The 18,001-nt window shown below is 35.4% G+C and overlaps 1 protein-coding gene across 3 annotated transcripts in view; it reads left to right on the top strand.

Annotated features, from left to right (window-relative positions):
- Positions 1-166: 166 nt before the first annotated feature.
- SLC25A12 (solute carrier family 25 member 12) overlaps positions 167-18,001 on the top strand; it is a 50,061-nt gene continuing 32,226 nt past the window's right edge. The window contains exons 1-4 of one of the 3 annotated variants that reach the window (XM_061453402.1): positions 167-270; positions 817-870; positions 6,083-6,225; positions 11,346-11,461. In XM_061453402.1, the coding sequence (XP_061309386.1) occupies positions 259-270; positions 817-870; positions 6,083-6,225; positions 11,346-11,461 (325 nt within the window). In that variant the 5' untranslated portion in view covers positions 167-258. Of the gene's footprint in view, positions 271-413; positions 485-816; positions 871-6,082; positions 6,226-9,396; positions 9,547-11,345; positions 11,462-18,001 lie in introns of those variants that run through there. The other 2 variants (XM_061453413.1, XM_061453421.1) reach the window with 2 other exon arrangements.

The raw sequence follows: 18,001 nt of genomic DNA, 5'->3' as shown, positions 1-18,001 counted from the left end.
AGCGGGTACCGACAACATTCCTGCCCGCCCGAGTGCAGGTATTGCAGGAGGCAGGGCCGCGGCTGGTACCGGTGGGCTCCACTCGCCTCCTCCCTGGAGCCGTGCGGCGGCCGCTGAAGGCAGCCAGCTACAGGGACAGAGATGCGGCGGGCGGGGCAGGGCAGGGTGCTCGTTACCCCAGCGCTACGCTAAGGCGGTGGCTGTTGCGGCGGCGCGGCGGGTGGGTGGCTCCTCCTCCTCCTTCTCGCTGAGAGCAGCATGGCGGTCAAGGTGACTCTCTCCCTCCGTCGCTTATTCACAGGAGGAGACTGGTGAAGCCCCTGCCCGCCCGCGCGGGGCGGCCGGAGGGAAGGCGGGCGGCGGGAGGGGAGGCCGCTGCTGCGGGAGTCCCCCGGGGATCAGGGGAAGCTGCCGGCGGGGGCGGTGATGGCGGGGCGGCCGAGGGGAAGGGGCAGCGCAGCCCGTCCTGCCTCCGCCTCCTGAGGTGAAGCGGCTGGGGCGCGGGACGAGGGTGCTGTGGGAGCAGACCGCGGGCCGTTATTCAGGGCGAGCGGGCAGTAACGACTGGGCCCGCCGGTGGTAACAGCTGGTGTCGTGCGGGACTGGGGCGCCGCTCCGCTTCCAGTCAGCCCTTGGTCTGACAGCTGTCAGCGGCACTGGAGCCCCGCAGTGAGAGCGGAGAGGTCATGTTTGCGATTCCCCCTGTCTGCTAGATAAGAGAGCTGTATTGCTGCACTTATCAGTGCGCACGGTGGCTTTTATCTGCGCTCGGTCAGTAGGCCGGCCAGCGGAGCATTAACTTCCTTGTCCCCACAGGTGCAATTAACCAGAAGAGCCGATCCTGCTGAACTACGAAATATTTTTTTGAAGGTAAAAAAAGCTGTCTAATGTTTGATTGACAGACATTTAGGTTTTGCTCTTTCAGCAGTTTGTCACGGCATCATGCACGTGTTGTGCTTGTGGGATGCTTGAAAGTTCACTTTGCCGGCATAGTGTGTTGAAAGGGCCATCAGGTGTTTAGGGGAAACTGCCCCTGATACAAATTGTGATTAACCATTACCAAACGCTAATCGTAAATAATTTTCTGAAATATTTTCTGATTTCCTGTAGAGCAACAAATTATAACTAAGGACTCTTATTTTAAAAAATCTTTTTTCTGTGGCTGTATGTTTTGGTTTTGGGTTTATATGTGTTCCTCTTACAAATGGATGGACAACTTGTGACAGGTTTAGAACTTAAAATTAATTTAAGTATTTAATAATATTATTGCTTGCAGGGCCTTAGAATTAGCATACATAAATAGTAACATGAAGCTTTTTCCCCTCTGTTTAATAAGAATGAAGCACAGTCTGAAAGGAAATCTAGTCAATCCTAAACTTTCATAATAAGGTTTGACTCAGACAGATGGAATAAGAGCAACTATGTTTTAGGTCCAAGAGCCGAGCCACTAATTTTTCCAAAATTACTAAAATACCTTTTTTTTTTTCTCCCACACTTTATGTTAGGTATTGCACAGTATGTTCAAGAAGCTTTTCTCAGTGAAAAAGGAAAGAAAATAAAAGGAAGTATTAATATTATAAATAATAAAATCTATTATTTAGTTTTTGAGATGTATCTTTTGGTCCTACCATACTATTCAACAGCTTACACATATGATAAGTAGGCAGAGACACCTTTTTGCCTGAGAGAGAGAAGTTCTATCACAACCATAATTTTGGTGAATTTTTGCTTTTGCATACTGGATTGCACTGGCAACATCGCTGGAGTGCTAGAACTTGGAATGTTGGAATCAAACAGTGAAAGCCCAGCATTTAGCTTCTAGTAAAAAAAACTTAAACTACAGGTACATTTATTGTTGACATGACATTTAGCTTTTGTAGATAAGGAGTACAGCAGAGTATGTTAAGAAAATAAGCAACATGAAAATATGTTTTAAGTATATATATTTTAAAATGTGTGGTTCTAGAACATCACAACTCTTTCCCAACTTTAAGATACTTTTGCGTGATTGCAAAAAGTGAAACATGGTGTCAGAATACTCTATTCTTGAAAACATGGGCTTTTTTATGATTCTTGACTTCCAGTCAGTAGAAGTGCTTGCTTCTGGAAATAAATAATTGTTTGAAGTCCTTGATTTTGGTCACACAAGAAAAAGTGGAGAGGAAGAACGCTGGATCTTGAAATTGTCTCTGTGACAATACATGTTTTATTGACCTAAAAAGCAGGCAGTCTGGTTTTAAAACGTTTTTTTTTTTGGTCTTCTCCATGTCTATTTTGTAATCTTCAAAGAAACATGCAAATCAAGTTGTGGATTGTTTTGTGCTCTGAGGAATGAAAAATAGGGAAGCTCTCCTGTTTCCTCTTGAGTGTCTGAGATTTGCAGAGACGAAAAGCATCAGCACAGCTACCTCTGTAATAGAAGGAGGGTTTACATTTCTTTTGGATTATATTTGATTATAATTGAGTTTGAAATTGTGTCTTTCGTTTGATAGCAAGGAAACTTAGTTGCAAACTTTAAAAAATATTAGGAGAACCCACTCTTTCCAAGACTTAAGTTGTAGCAAGTCCTGTTAAGAAATAGCGCTAGTGTTGCACACATCAGGGGTCAGATATGTTGTACTCTTTGCATAGCCTGCAGGCCTGTTCTGTCAGCTTCAGTTAAAGGTCGTGCATTCCTTCCTAAATTTGGCTTCCCTTGGAAATGGGCTAAGGGAAGAAGGCCTCCTTGTCATCTGCCTTATTCGTAGAGTGTGTATGTGTCCCCTGACCATCCAGTTTAAGTTGTATCTCAATGGATGCTTGATATATACCTCTCTCTTAGAATTTCTGAAGCTTGCTATACATTTCATTATTTTAAACTGTTAGTATTTTAACTTTGAATTGTATTAAAGAGATGCACAATTATTTCTGTGTAATCCCATAACTATGAAATGCAGGCATTGAAATTTCATGTTTGTGCACCATCAAATTACCTCTCAGGTGTTTGCTAACCACCGACTTCAGTAATAACCATAAAAGAACAAAATAGACATTCACTGAAGGATAAAAGAGTTATGTAGAACAACAGTTATCAGATCTCTTAATTCTTTTTTCTTAGGCAAGGCAGTCAGCCCCTGGGGCATTTAGTTGAATTATTTGCTGACTGCTGGGTGCAAGTGGAACCTGTTGTTCCAGCAAGGTGGAGAAAGAAACAAAAACAAATTTCCAGTTTTAATACAGGAAACTTGCCACCCCCCCACCCCCGCTCATAGCTCAATTAAAAAACAAACCAAAACCTATTAAGAGGGCCCATAGGTCTCTTGTTTTGGATCTTTTTTCTCCTCTGCCCAGATAAAATCCTTGGGATAGAAGCCCTTGTTACATTGAAAACTACCCAATTTTTCAAAGAAAACATTGTTTCTGAAAGTGTGGCAATACCTACCACTGTATTATATAGCTAGAATAAGCGGTTTATGTGTTCATGTTATGTGATGATGTTTAAAAAAAGGATGCAAATTCATCAAGTGCTTAAATGTGTAGTAAGAATTCCTCAGTAAGACTGAGAAAAATATAGATTTAATTCATGCATTCTGTTTTATATGCAAATCAATATATAATTTTCAATTGCCTATTTTGTGCTAAAAGATTCTTGACTTAAGTTGTACGGTGAAGGGGTAACTTGAGGACAAATGTAAATACATACCAAGCTACTTTGTCAGGTCTTAATATGTTGGCTTGCTGCCAAGCTCTTTCAAAATACCAGGACCTTCACATATGGACCTCAATAGATATATCAGTTAATTGTTTTGTCTCAAAGATTTTCTAACAAGACTTCTTCCATACAGTTTTTATAGTTAAAAAAAAATCACTTTTTGTAATAAACTCGGACAAATTGATGTCTGAAGAAAAGAAGATGTTTAGATTTTGACTTTGATACACACTCTACTTGAAGATATGCTCAATTCTCTGCATGTTTGATGGTCCTTCATATGTAAAACTTGCTTTGGGTTGCCTATCTTACAGCAGAATTATGCTTCATAATGCATTTTTTTAGTCAGTTGCATATACAATTGAGAATCTGTCTAAGTTGGTTCAGTGAAGCCACAAGTTTATTATATTGTCGTTTCAGCAGTAGTGCAGAGTTAAAGGATTCCTGTCCACTGCTTTGTGTTCCTATTTGTGTGGAAATACTTTTTTTGATTTTCAGTTAGTTCAATAATCTTGTTTAGAGTGCAGTCTTGTAAATAGCTGTCATCACAGATATAGGGTGAAAGAGGTAGAGATGATGAGGCGATGTGAGGGGCTGCTATTGTGGAAGAGGTACAGGAGATGCATAAGCAGGCATTGATGCAAGCTCCTTTATGCTGAAAACTGTCCTGTGTGTATAGGTCTTCTGTCAATATTCTACTTCTTGTGGGTCCCTGTCAGAGTGAGGGCCTATTTTGTTACTCTTTCACATAAGGCTGTGTCAACTGAATCAAGATACTGTGGTAGATAGTGGAAAAGGTACAAATTAAGTTTGGATTCACTGGCATAGATGTTGCACTTTAAGTCTTGGGGGGCATTGCCGTTTCTTTTTCTTCAGAGAATGCTTATATAGCCGTCTTTTAATGACTAGAACCTGGAAAGGTAAATTGCATTTTTACAAATAGATTAAGAATCACTACTTTCATTGCAAATCAAAATTCTAATGAAACACCTGAATAGTTTTATAACTTCACTTTCTCAGAATGAAAGTATTTCTATGCGTATGTTTGAAAGTCTGCATCTAAATTGTGTGTACAAGTAGACTGTACAGTAGTAAGTGAACAGAAGAGATAGATTTCAAGCTATTAAGTAAGCTTGTTTACAGGTTTTGTGAGCAAAAATACTGAGAAATAAACCCGGTCGTTAAACTGAATTGGGTCATGGTAGTTTAGGGAACTAGGAATCTCTAGTGAGCTACTCAGGATGCAAACAGTTTAATTTTGCAATGTGAAAACATAGGCTTCATTTCCAAGATTACTGTCAAATAAACTGTGAGAAATTTTCCCTGCTACTATGCTGCTGTAAACAAGATCTGAGGGGCTTGAAGTTCCATAATACATTTCCCTTTTATTTATCACTTCTGATGCTTTATACTCCTGCCTCTTCGTGTTCTTAGTTAAAGATTGGTATTGATCAGTGCAACTGGACAGCTGAGAGCATAGAATTTACTTTATGGTAAAAAGTTCACTTTAAATTAAATGTTGACCTGTAAAACCCAGTGATTAATGGCTTGAAATGGAAAAGTGATCAGTAAGAATAGTGATACAGACATATGGCAGTGGTCTTGGTGTACAAGTAATAAAGATGTACTTGGTTATTTTATTTTTAGTTAATTTGATTAATATTCAGATTCTAGAATTTAAAATTTGCCCATGACTTTTATTTGAAATTGTTAATAAATTAATTGTTAATTGTATAAAATTATTAATTGCTAATAAAATTAAAATTCAAAAGCAAATTAAAACATTTGACCCAAGTCCTTTTTATCTGTGTGTGTGAATGTTTACTTTAAAAAATGTCAAAACTATTAGTTTCAGGATAAAAAGTAATCTGGATATTCGCTTCTCACAAAAAGACAAAAGAAATAATATGTATTTTCCAAACTGATTATGATAAAGACCAGGAGCAATTATTCAGAAGATACCTGCCACTAGAAATTGTAAGAACATGTTTGTGCTGTGTTTTGACAATGTCCCTGCAAATGGAAAGCTACAGCGTAGCTGCAATATTTATAAATTTATGCAGTAGTTTCTGAAAACCTGTAATTGTCTTTTTTATTAGAAGATATTGGTCATTATGTGAGCACATCTTTGAGGATAATCTGATTGTTGGTGATATGCAACTAATGTAGTAATTATATTAATATTTATGCAACTAATACTATTAGTTATTACTATTAGTTGCATTACTATTATGCAACTAATATAGTGATATAGCCCTTGAATTTCAGACCAGTTATGTGCAGAAAATTGTGCAGAAATTTAAGTGATATTCAGGAAAGATACTAGTTCGGTAATCACTGCTGATTAGCGTCTAAATAGATTAATTTTTGTTTGTGTTTTTATTTTTACTGTAGTATGCCAGTGTTGAGCAAGATGGTGAGCATTACATGACCCCAGAAGATTTTGTGCAAAAATACCTAGGACTTCATACAGATCCTCGTTACAATCGTAAAACAGTGCAGCTGTTGGCTGGAGTGGCAGATCAAACTAAGGATGGGTGAGAATTTTGCTTTCCATTATAAGCTTGTAATGCACTGGTAAATGTGAGAGTGAAAGAGTTTGATAATTTCATCTTCTAAAATAGATTATAGATTTTATTACACTTTAAGTTAATTTAGGTAGTAAGTTTTTTTGTCAAGTACAATAGACTATAAATTTGAGGAAATTGGGAAAAAATACAGTGTTTAATGTGCATTTTTTAAATTGGAATTTGTTTGAATGGCGTTTTAACAATCACTACAAATGCAGAGGAAGTTGAACTCCAAATAAGTCTAATGTAGTATGATTGCCTTGAAAAAGTTCTTTTCTGTTTACTCATGTCCATGATTAGATACTATGTAGAATCTTTAGTAGCTGTAATTAAGCATGAAAACATGGAAAAGCTTTCTTATTTCTGTAGTGTGCCATTTAAATCAAACCACTGAGGTCTTTATTTTTAAAGCACTGGCTATTAGGAAAGAGAGACACTAATGACTCTATGAAGGAAGAAGGCATATGTCTAATCAAATAAATATATATATAAATATATATACACCATATAAAGTTTTCCCAACTCTGCTTGCAGATGATATTGCTTGCTTGTAGACAGCTCTCTGAAAATACTTTACAGAATGTCTGCTCCTCTGAGGTAGCACCCTCTTAATTCACTTGTCTTCCAAAGAGCCTTTTCTCTCGCTCTATGTAGGCTTCTACTTTTGGCTTCAGACTGTAGTAGGAAAGTAGGCATTGTTGAGGTGAGGTTAGGATGGATGAGAGAACAGGTGAAGAATAGAGAAGGGAGTGGTTATTTTGTAGAGGAGAGAGAGAAAGCTGATGTTAAAACAGTATACCTTTGTAAATACGTAAGTGCAATTTGTTTTAAATAGAAAGCCCCTCAACAGCCATGGATTTGTGAGCCTAAATCTGACCTTTGGCATCACTTAAATGTTTTTTGTTTACCTGTATTCTGCTTTAGAATATTCTAGTAGTTGGCATAGTATACTGAGAAGCCTGTGCTTTACAAATTAAATTGTATATGCTGCATACATTTTACACTTAATGACAAATGTAGGATCTCCTGTTTTATGTAATTTTACATGATTGTTTTTAATAAAACTGCAGCATTTTCATAGTACATTTCATCTATATGACCTCATCTTTGTTTGCAGTACATGGCTACAGTTTGTTGTATTGTTACAGATTGAAAAGGCTATTTTATATATATCTATTGAAATAATAGTCTAATTGATTACTAGTAAACCAGTATGTTTATGTTGAAATATGTTGTTTGTCTTTTATGGTGTACATTTCTTCAGAAAATGTCTTTTACAGTAAGAAATCAATGATTTGTTTTATTGCAACAGAAATTTACATTGAGGCATCACTGTTTCATTGCTTTCCCTGTGGATATAAGTTTGTTTGTTTGTTTTTGTTTTTTTCTTATATTTAAATCTGGGTAATATTTGAAGTGAGATAATCAAACACTGGTAAGTGTGCTTTATCTAATTCTTAGTTGGAACAGTGGGAATGGGAATTATTAACATATGGTCTGCAGTGCAAAAAGTTTGTCTGTTTGAATACTTGTCTGAAACTTATTTTCCTAAATGTTTTAGCCTGTATTTATCTCTAACCTGTATTTCATGTGAAGAATTTGTTATACCCCCATCATCATCATTGATTTATTTATTTGCTTTTACATTTGCATTCTTCCTTTTGTAGTGAGTTGTGATATATCAAAATCCAGACTCTAATTATGTCATCTGCACAGAGTTTAATCTGTAGCATAAATTATTATTGTAATCTTCAACTGAATTCCATAATGCATTATGTCTTTCCAAGGACTTAAAGTTACTTTACTAAGTCCAAGGAAGTACCAGTACTCCTATTTCATACATGCATTTGTAAATTAAATGACAGCCCAACATCACACAGCAAGTCATTGAGGAGCCATGGGTTCTGTTACAAAATTTCATTCCTGTATCTGCTATCATATTTTCTTAGCCTTGCTTGCCCTTCAGATAAATACTCAAAGTGTTCCTGGTAACTTTTCTTTGTTATTTTTTTTTTTTTTAATTTCATTTACATTTAAGTTTGGTACTTTAGAAAACAAACTATTTTGGAGCTGTCTGTCTGTAGGCATATGTTTAAAAAATGTTTTTTCTCTCTTACTTTTTTTTTTCTGGTGGTAACTTGGTCCTTACATAACTGTTCCAGAGTACTATTGCCTTCTCCTATTACAACAGTACAAGACTGGTTTACCTTAGTGGAACTCTGTAAGGTAGTTCTTAAAACAGATGACTCTTCACTTTGAAGTGTTTGTTCCTCATTGTTACAAAAGCATGTTCTGAAGAATTAATGTGATAAGCTCTAAACTAGAATTTGACCTAAACTGCTTTGTCTGATGTCTGGCTGCAACAGGGTTTCACTGATGCTGTAGGCATTCCCATGTCTTCAGACTGCAGGCACTAGTTTTGAAATTAAGATAAATATCCTCTCCGAATTATGTACTTGCATATGTGTGCCAAACCCAGCTTTCCAATTACATAAGTTAATTTACATTAGTAGGTATTGCAGTTCTAAAATCAAAGATTTTCTTCTTTCAAGCCTTCAAAATTTCACAGTAGTCATTCAAAATTCTTTATTTTAATTGGTTGTTTCTGGGTACTTTTCTTTTTTAATTTTTAATTTTATTTTTATCAGCATATTGTTCTTAACATTTGGAAATTAGGTCTTAAGATAAGTCCTGAAGAAAGAGTTGATGTTTCACATACTGAAGAGTCACAACAGAGCTAATACTTAATGTCTGAAAGTTTTTGTGGGGAAAAAAGAGCACGGAGTTGTAGTAGGAAAAAAAAGATATAGAGGAATTGTAAACACATGGCTTGCTTTGTGTGCTTTTGAAAGGTAACAGTACAGAAGAAGTAAGAGAAAAGGAAATTTTAAAAAATGTTACAGATAAAATGCAAGGTGAGTGATTTGATATTGTTATGGACTCTGTAATGCAGCGGGTTCACTGAATGATACTTGAGTAGCAATTGGGTGGGAAGTTCTATCATTCTGTTTAATCTAGCTCCTGTTATCTCCGTCTTAATGGATAATGGAGGATCACAGGGGATATCCCTGCTCTTAGGCATTGCAAGCTGAATACATGGAAAGGAAATTGAATGTGTCTTGTCTCCTTTTGCTGTAGGCACTGTTAAAGTGAGTCCTCTGAAGACGGCTTCTTTCAGGTTCAGGCTTCTACGAATGCATTCTGCAGAGATCGTCACTTGATTCTGTCAGTTATAAAGCTTCCTGCTTAGGAATTAATTTGTATGTCAGGTTTTCGCTTGTATGTGAGGTATATTTTGAAATGATAGTATTTCCAATTATTTTAAAAGGATATTCTGTTTCTTTGATACTAAACCCTTATTTATCATGATCATCCTTTGGATGAAATTGACTTTACATCTGAAGAACTATTCTTACTTCTCTGTTTTTTTTTGTGGCTAAAGTGTGAAAAATTAGTATCATAATTCTGTATCTGCCATATCTTAATTCCTTTGAAAATCACTACATTTTTTCCTGTATTTTCTGCATAATGCTTATATGCAAGAATGTTGACATATGTAACCTCATTTAGAGTATCTCAATTCTGCTTTATGTGTAATCTGACAGGGAAACACTAGGTAAACTAATGGATAGTGTGGTTTGATTTTTTCATTTTCCTCGCTTCCCCTCCTCCCCTGTAGGTGACAGAATTTCTACTTTGCTCTTTAGCAGTAAGCAGTGTATGTATGAAGTAGTCACTATGAGCTAATGATCTTCTATGAAGAGTACTAAATTCAGATCAATTAGGTACATTATCTAGGAAAATATACAATATACAATGATACTCTATGTTTTAAGAATATCTAATGAAATAGTAATTTCTTTGTTTAGTTTATAAAATGCAATTATAATTTCCATTCCCATTGATAATTTATTTGATACTGAAATAGATATCCCATCATTTATTTCTGTAAACTGAGCTAAGGGAGTTGTAACTGGATGGAATATTTGAAGTCATCAAGCTAAGTCCCCTATTTTTACAAGGGTGAAAACACACATTGGTTCCAATAAACCAAGTTTGGTGTTAAAACCTCAGGCTTTTGCTTTCAGTATTCTGGACAGGACACAGTATATGCCTGCTCTGAATATCTTTATGGATATGTAAAGTTGTTAATGTGTCAACATTATCCTTTATCTTCTCCTGGCTTAGGGCTTATCTTTCTTCCGCCATTCTTACATACATCATTAGGATCCCTTCTAACTTCCTTGCGGTTTATGGAGGACTGGGGATTCTTTAAAATGTTTTTTTTCTATTTAGTCAGAATGAGTTCCTCTAGAAAAGTTAGTTATGATTATCCTAATAAGTTACCTGTACATACATTCAAGTCCGAGTTTTTATGTGTTAGAACACAAAGCAGCATTCCAGAGACATTGCGGGAACCTTAGCTGGGGAGGCTGCTGCTTCCTTACCTGGCACAGAAACAGCTTTCCTAGTGCATCCTGAGTTGCATTGTTCTGTATGGTGACTGCCGTGCATACACAGCTCAGAATCTTGAGATCTGCTGTTACACTCAAATCCTTCCCTGCCTTGGTCATGTCTAACTGTCCCTATGTCCAAATGTTTTTATAATTTCTTTCTTTCTTGGCCTCACCTACATGGCATCGTGGTTCATGTTATATTTGAAGTGTTATATTTTTTCTATATTCATAGTAAAGTATAACTTATTCTGAACCTGGTTTTTATTTGTTATATGTTGTTTTAAGAAAACACATATATTGTGTAATATATTCCTATACTTAAACTATGTTTTCTTTCTTAGCAGAAATAGATATATAAATTAAGATAATGACAGCCCAATAATCTTCATGGTGGGGTTTTTACATCTTAATTTTTAAGTGCTGTCTGCTTACATTTGTAATTGCAAGGTAACATATTGTAGCTATTTACGCAGAATTGCTTATATTTTGTACAGTCTTAACATTTTTATGTTAGAATTTTATTTTAATAATTGGATCATATAGTTTTCTAGAGCATCAGATGCATTGTATTCACATGGTGTTGTGAATAATTTTTTAAAATCTTTTTAACTTCTGTATTTTCTTTCATAGGTTGATTTCCTTTCAAGAATTTTTGGCATTTGAATCTGTTTTGTGTACTCCAGATGCAATATTCATTGTTGCTTTTCAGTTGTTTGACAAGACTGGCAATGGAGAAATAACATTTGGTAAGAATATAAAGAAAAACATTTTAAGAAAGTGATAATAGTAGTATAAATCTTAATAGTGGTTCATGACCACAGAAATGGTACATAGAAATGCGTATTGTGCTATACTGTACTGGTTGGCTAAGAGTGTTCAAGAGTAAAACTGTTTTTTTTCTTTCAAGTGAAACAAGCCTAAGAAAAACACAGAAACAAAATCTGTTTTGCTCTGTCTTCCTGAATCAAGATTTTTCATGTTTCTGAAGTAGTTATAACAATGCTGTTTTGTTCAGTGTCATTCTAAGTATATTTGTAGACTTTGAGCTCCTTCAGTACTGAGGGATTTTAAAAATATGTACTGGATCTCCATTCTTCTTTGAAGAATTATCATTAGATACAATACAAGCTCTATATAGGAATGAAGGAGGTTTAACCTTTAGAATCTCTAATTTAGTATTCCTTTTCTTGAGGAGTAAATCTTTAATGTTATGAGTGTTAACTTCCAACTAGATCATGTATTTGAAGAATTAGGAAGAAAATATGGCCTTTAAGTTTTGTTACCTTTTTCCTCTTTCCTTAATCACATAAATTAGTAATTGGACAAAATTCTTTAAGCTAACTGTACTGCTCTGTGATGTTGCTAAATAACTGTTACTAAAATTGCAGTCCTTTGAGGACTAGGTTTTATTTTTAAAACTTCATATATTTATGAAAATTAGAAAAGCCAATGCTACAAATTTTAATAAAGTGGAATGAGAATTACATGTTATTTCTATCCAAAAGAATAAAGTTCTCAATAGAGAAAACACAAACTGTGCTTGGATTTGTAACCACTTGCCGTTTGTACTATTTCATTCTTATGAAAATTGTTGCAACTTGTTGGGAATAAAAAAAAATAAAGGAAGCAAGGGTCTTTTTATAGAACCAAATTGCTTGACTTCTGATGTTTGTTAAATTGCATCATTAACTGAAGGATCAAATACTGAGCAATTTGAATATACCTCATCTTGAAAAGAAACTCAGAACTTAAGTAAAGTTGAAGACAGTAAATGCAGTCATTAGGAAGTAGACAAACTATTACAATCATTATGACCACATTAATGATGGTATATTTAATAGTGTCACAAAACGATGATATACACTTTGTAGCTCTCATGGAAGGACTTGAAATAGCTGGTTCTGTAAATTAACAAAAAGTAATTTCAGATTGTGTTGCGATTCCTCAATCAGACTGAGGATTATTATTTTTTACGAGCACATCATTATATTAAAGGCTAAAAGTACAACACAAACAAGAGAAATTGTAAACCAGAAAATTCCATAATGTTTCCAATATCTTCATCACTGATTTTTGTTTTTTTTAATAAGGCTGATAAGTCTTGAGTAGGAAACTCCGAGAGAAACTTCACTATTGGTTTCCTGAGTTTACAAGATTATATTGCAATTATTATTTTATTTACTAGTATGTTATAATATATCAGTGGTACTTACTTTTGTGCTACAGTTCTCATGTTTAGTGCTGCTTTTTTGTTATTGTTTGTATCATGGCCTACTTATTTTTACGTCATAGGCATATCATAGAAATTAATGCATGTGGGAAAAATGTGAATGCTAATATATAGCACGTTCAGAATTTGGTAACTCTGCAATGAATTGCTAATTTGGTCTTGTTGCCTACAGAGGCTGTTTTGTGAGTCCTGCACTCGAAATTTCATTTTCATACCACATCAACAGAGAAGCACAGAGTTTAGTTTCATGTAAAAACGAGAATATATAAAACTAGGTCTTAAAAGTTTTAATAAATGATTAGAAATACACTGAAATCAGTTTAGCCAATTGGTATAAGAATTTCTGTCAGACAAGTCATCTCTCTTTTATGAATATGCAATGTATCCAGTCTGCAGATAAACTATGTTGGTTATGAGAGCAAACATGAGTCAAGATGTTCTAGCTCAGATACAATGCTATGTGAATGTGATTGCATTGGTTCCAAAGCTAACTCAAGCCAGTAAGTCTTGGCAGAAGTGACATGGTTTTACTGAGGTTTTTCTGCATTGTGCATCTGGAGCAGGGGCGGGGAAGTGCTGGAGAATGGAACACAGAATCAGCTTGGGTCTGTTAGGCCAGTAACTTGAACCCAACACTGGCCTTGCTGGATGTGAGATAATGTCTCAAAACCATTTGGGTGTGACTGTGCGGCATTTTAGAAAGATATCCTGGTCTACTAAGATTTTCAGTTATCCAGTGAGAGTTAAGTGTATTTGTTGATTTTTAGAACTGTCTCTGTTTTTGAAAGCAAGATGCTCAGTTGGATTCACATCTCCTTTTTAGGATTTATTTACTGACATGGACTCAGACCATACTTGAGCAGTTTATGTTCTTGCAGTCCTCTTGAACCTCAGACTGCCATTTGTCTCTTCAAAAGTTTAGCTTCTAACTCTCCAATGAGTACTAAATTGTATTATAAAGAACTTCTGAGTTGAAAAATGGAAGAAGACAAAAAGTTTATGATTCTTTAAAAAATATTTAGTAGAAATACTTGTCAGCTATGCTATGCTAATCAGTGTCTGTGCCATATAATATGTTAATTGGAATTGTTGAAACAGGAAGCCTTCTGTCACTTTAACATCACCTACTTTCACACTGCTTTGGGACATTTTTCCGGGAGTTTTGGACATCCCAAAATCCTGTATGAATGACTACCATAAATGTGCAGACAGTATGCTGTGATATTCATGCAGTAGATCCATTGCAAAAACATGAAATTGGAACTACTTTGTATGAGTAAACTGTACATCATGCTCAGCACTCATGTTTCAGCTGCACTAGACTTGATACCAGCTTGGTGAATAAAAAGTAATAAAATGACTATTTTAATAACCCACTGATAAAAGTGACAGTGTAGTTTAAATGACTGTTAAGTCATGGAGAAATAGGAAAAAATTATTTGTTTTCCTGATCAAATGCTTGTACTACTTCATAAATTATTCCTAGGTGAATATTTTATGGGAAATATATTGCTGATGAGCCCTTACAATATTCTTTAACCATAAAATACTTAAATGCTAAAGCTGATAAAGAAAAGTGGTGGGTTTTTTGTTGTTTGTTTGTTTGATTTATTTGTTTGTTTCATTTTTCATGAATTGTCTTTATTGCTGGGTTGCTGTGTGTAGCCAGAGAAGACTGACAACCAGTTTTCTTTTTTGATCATTGGATGTAACTGACTAAATTACCTAGCATGAATGAGATATTTAAAAACCATTGATAAAATTAGTGCTATGGTACTAAGAAGACTCCTTTTTATTGCTATTGTTGTAGGTCTTTTGATTTGAAGTCAGGTTAAAGCAAACGCAAATATTAAATGCGCTCAAGCTATTTCATGTGCTTCAATGTGGAAGCAGGTAGTCCTTATTGTGGTTGAAGGTGAAGTGTGTGTGACTGTCACTGAAACTTCTCTCAAAAACAGAGTGTCTAACTGGAAGTAAAAGGATTCTTTGTAATTTATCCCTTTGGCAAGCCATGCAGTGATCTGGACTGTATCACTTTTAATTGGAATGTACAATTTCAAGGCTTTTTCCAGCTGTTCATCTTTGTAGAGTCACCAGAAAGAAAGCCATTCTCTGATAAACTGGGGAATTTAAGAGACACTTTTTTAGTTAAATACCCATGCTGGTATGGTTAGAAAGATAAAGCTAAAATAATGAGGCTTAGAAACCAATTTTACTGCCTTCATGTTCAGGAGTCTTCTGTATTCAGTTTTTTTTATATAATTTTGGACATAATGGGAAAATATTTATGAAACTGAACATAAGGTTTTTAAAAACATCCTGCAGCTCAAAATCTCATTAAAAATATTTTGCAGAGCATAATGATCTCTTCTTTAAACGTACTGGGGGGAGTAAGGGAATTGAATGCCTGATAATGCAACTAATGTGAAAATTACTATGATATTGGTGAACTGAAATAATAAACATCAGTGTAATAATTTCAGAAATTGAGAATACAGCAGTACTGAAATCTTGTCCATCTATTTTCTTCAACAAATTTTAATCTAGGAGAAAAAGTTCAGATTTCCCTTAATCAGGACATAGAGTTTGAGAACACTGGAAGAAGGTGAGTGAGAACAAGAGAAAGGAGTTGAACATATGTTGTTACAGTTCTTTGCTGTTGAGTATTATTTTTCAGGAAACACAGATCACTCCTAATACTCACTTCCACCATTTCTGAAAGAGCAATTGGATTGAAAATGCTAGGATTTTTATTTAATCTTAAGAGGTCTGTTTTATAAAATATTATTTGCAGCTGTAAATGCTGGAAACCTTTTAACATGTAAGCAGAAAAACCGTCATAACTATATGGCTATAGACCTGAGGATATAAGAAAAACACCATGTTTTGATCAAGTGTGCTGTAAACGAGAACTGCTAGTTGTATGTGTATGTAGCTATATGTAAAATTTGCTGTTAGCAGAAATAAGGAAAAATAGCAACATAGGATATATTAAAATGCATTATGTATGTTAAGACTGAAATATGTACAAATGGGAGTGTAAATGACTGAGTAGACAGATTTAAAAAAACACCTCACAAATTATTAAACAACAAACCGTTAGCATACTTAGGCTACTACTTGAAACTATCACATTTATATTTCTGTGTCTCTAAGAAGCATGCCTGATGTTCCATCATTGGTGAGAGGGAATGGTGAACTCTGTTAACAGGTTGGTGGCACTGAATTGCTTGAGGTTTTCACTCTGCTTCTTGGGGAGCTGATTAGTCAAAACAAGTAATAGCCACCTCAAGGTTCTCTTGGGCTATCAAGCTCATCCCCACCATGGTCCCTCAGCAAGACATCACGGTGTTCATAACATCTTCTGCCTTCTTTGAAATTATTTCCTAAAAATTTTGTTCTCGTATCGTTTTTTCTGAGCCCGATAGGTAACAGTATTTGGAAGTTGAGCCAGTGATGGGTATGCTGCCTGCAGATAGCTGCTCCAGGTGTCTATAATTTGTTTAAAATGACTGGGTGGGGAAATTCTGAAGTAATCTTGAGAGAATGTGTGTCGCCTTGGAGGTAGTGTTCTAGTGCACTAGAGTAGTAGGTTTATTGTTCCTGGGGCTGATGGTAAGCTGAGTATATCATCAGGCTACTGACTTGTATGCCTATCTGAGAAGAAAATGCATTGTTATAAGCCTGGAAAGAAAGTTATCAGCTCAGTGGGAAAGAATTCCACTGCAGAAAGGTGAGCAAAGAGTAGGAAAAGACATTAGTAAATGAGCAACATGTATTGACAGGGACAATGAATGCATTCTGTAGAATGTCAGACTAAAATGAAAGGCTTTAAAAATAATTTGCTGTTTGCCTCCTGCAGAATAGCTCTGTTGGAAATTTGAAGTACTTTGTAGTTTATCTTAATTTGGAAGCATTACTGGGTTTTGACTGAGGGAGATAAAAAAAAGGCAAAAAATCCCCAGCATCTGTATCTGAATGTTACCTGTTTTCTTTGTTGTCAGTGCTTTGCTTCTGCTGTGAGAAAAATAAATTAAAAATATTTGATCATAATTCTGAGTGGTGGAAGTGCAGGTGATAACCGCATTATGTATAATTTCTGAGATGTGACAGTCAGTTTGCTGCTTCTCATCACATGAGCTGTTGTGGAGATGGCTATTTCCTTTACTATAAGAGAATAGCCAACAAAATTGGATTAAAAAGGTATTCTTGAAGGTATTCTTGTGAAGAAAGCATTGCTGCTCTTGGGTAGAAGTAATAAATTTTAGAGTTTATCTAGCAATGTTTTAGAATCCTGGATGGCTTTGGAAAATTGTATTTAGAGTTTCAATGGTTTTAACTGTGTCAGTTATTCACAACAGGTGCATGCTTTTGCTCCTGTACCCCAAATGCTTCATAAACAAAGCCAACATGGAATTAATTAAGCATTAGATACAACAGCATATCCTTAAACTCAGACTACTCTAAAACATGCAGTATACATTACTGATTGTAGTTGGCCTTGGAAGAAAAAGGGATAAGGCATCTCAATTTTAGAGAAGCAACAGGCTAATTTGGATACCATTTATTAAAGGTGGTAAGTCACTACTAGAATTTTTCAAGTTTCAATACACTCAGCTATTAAATATAAATTTATGAATTCATTTCCCAGTGTTATTATTATGTGCTGAAGAATCTTTATGTGTGATGTGTTCATGACTAATTGTAATAGTTTTAGGAAGAAAAAGATTAACAGCGTAATAAACCAGTTCTTGGTTGTTAAAGTAGTATATGCCTAAATGCCTGGATGAGAGTTATGAAAAGATGAGGGCTTAAGTCTCATTAAAAATCATTAAAGTATCTGTCTATATGAGCAGGTATGAATATTTTCTCATGAGAAAAAAGACAACCTTTCTTTAAGGTTTAAAGAAGCAATTATTGGAAACAATTGAAAAGTACAATTTAAATTTTCTGGCTGTTTCGGCATGTTCTTTGCTCAGTTTTCATAAGGAGAACTGTGTGTATTAGAGTCAGTTTTACAGATGTGTAAGTAGTCACTAGTTGGCACTGTTTCTAC

The sequence above is a fragment of the Pezoporus flaviventris genome, unplaced genomic scaffold (assembly GCF_033815535.1).
Source record: "Pezoporus flaviventris isolate CSIRO_AGI_PZ_B2104156 unplaced genomic scaffold, CSIRO_AGI_Pfla_v1 ptg000001l, whole genome shotgun sequence".
NCBI classification, from domain to species: domain Eukaryota; kingdom Metazoa; phylum Chordata; class Aves; order Psittaciformes; family Psittacidae; genus Pezoporus; species Pezoporus flaviventris.
This window is presented reverse-complemented; position numbering and strand designations above follow the sequence as displayed.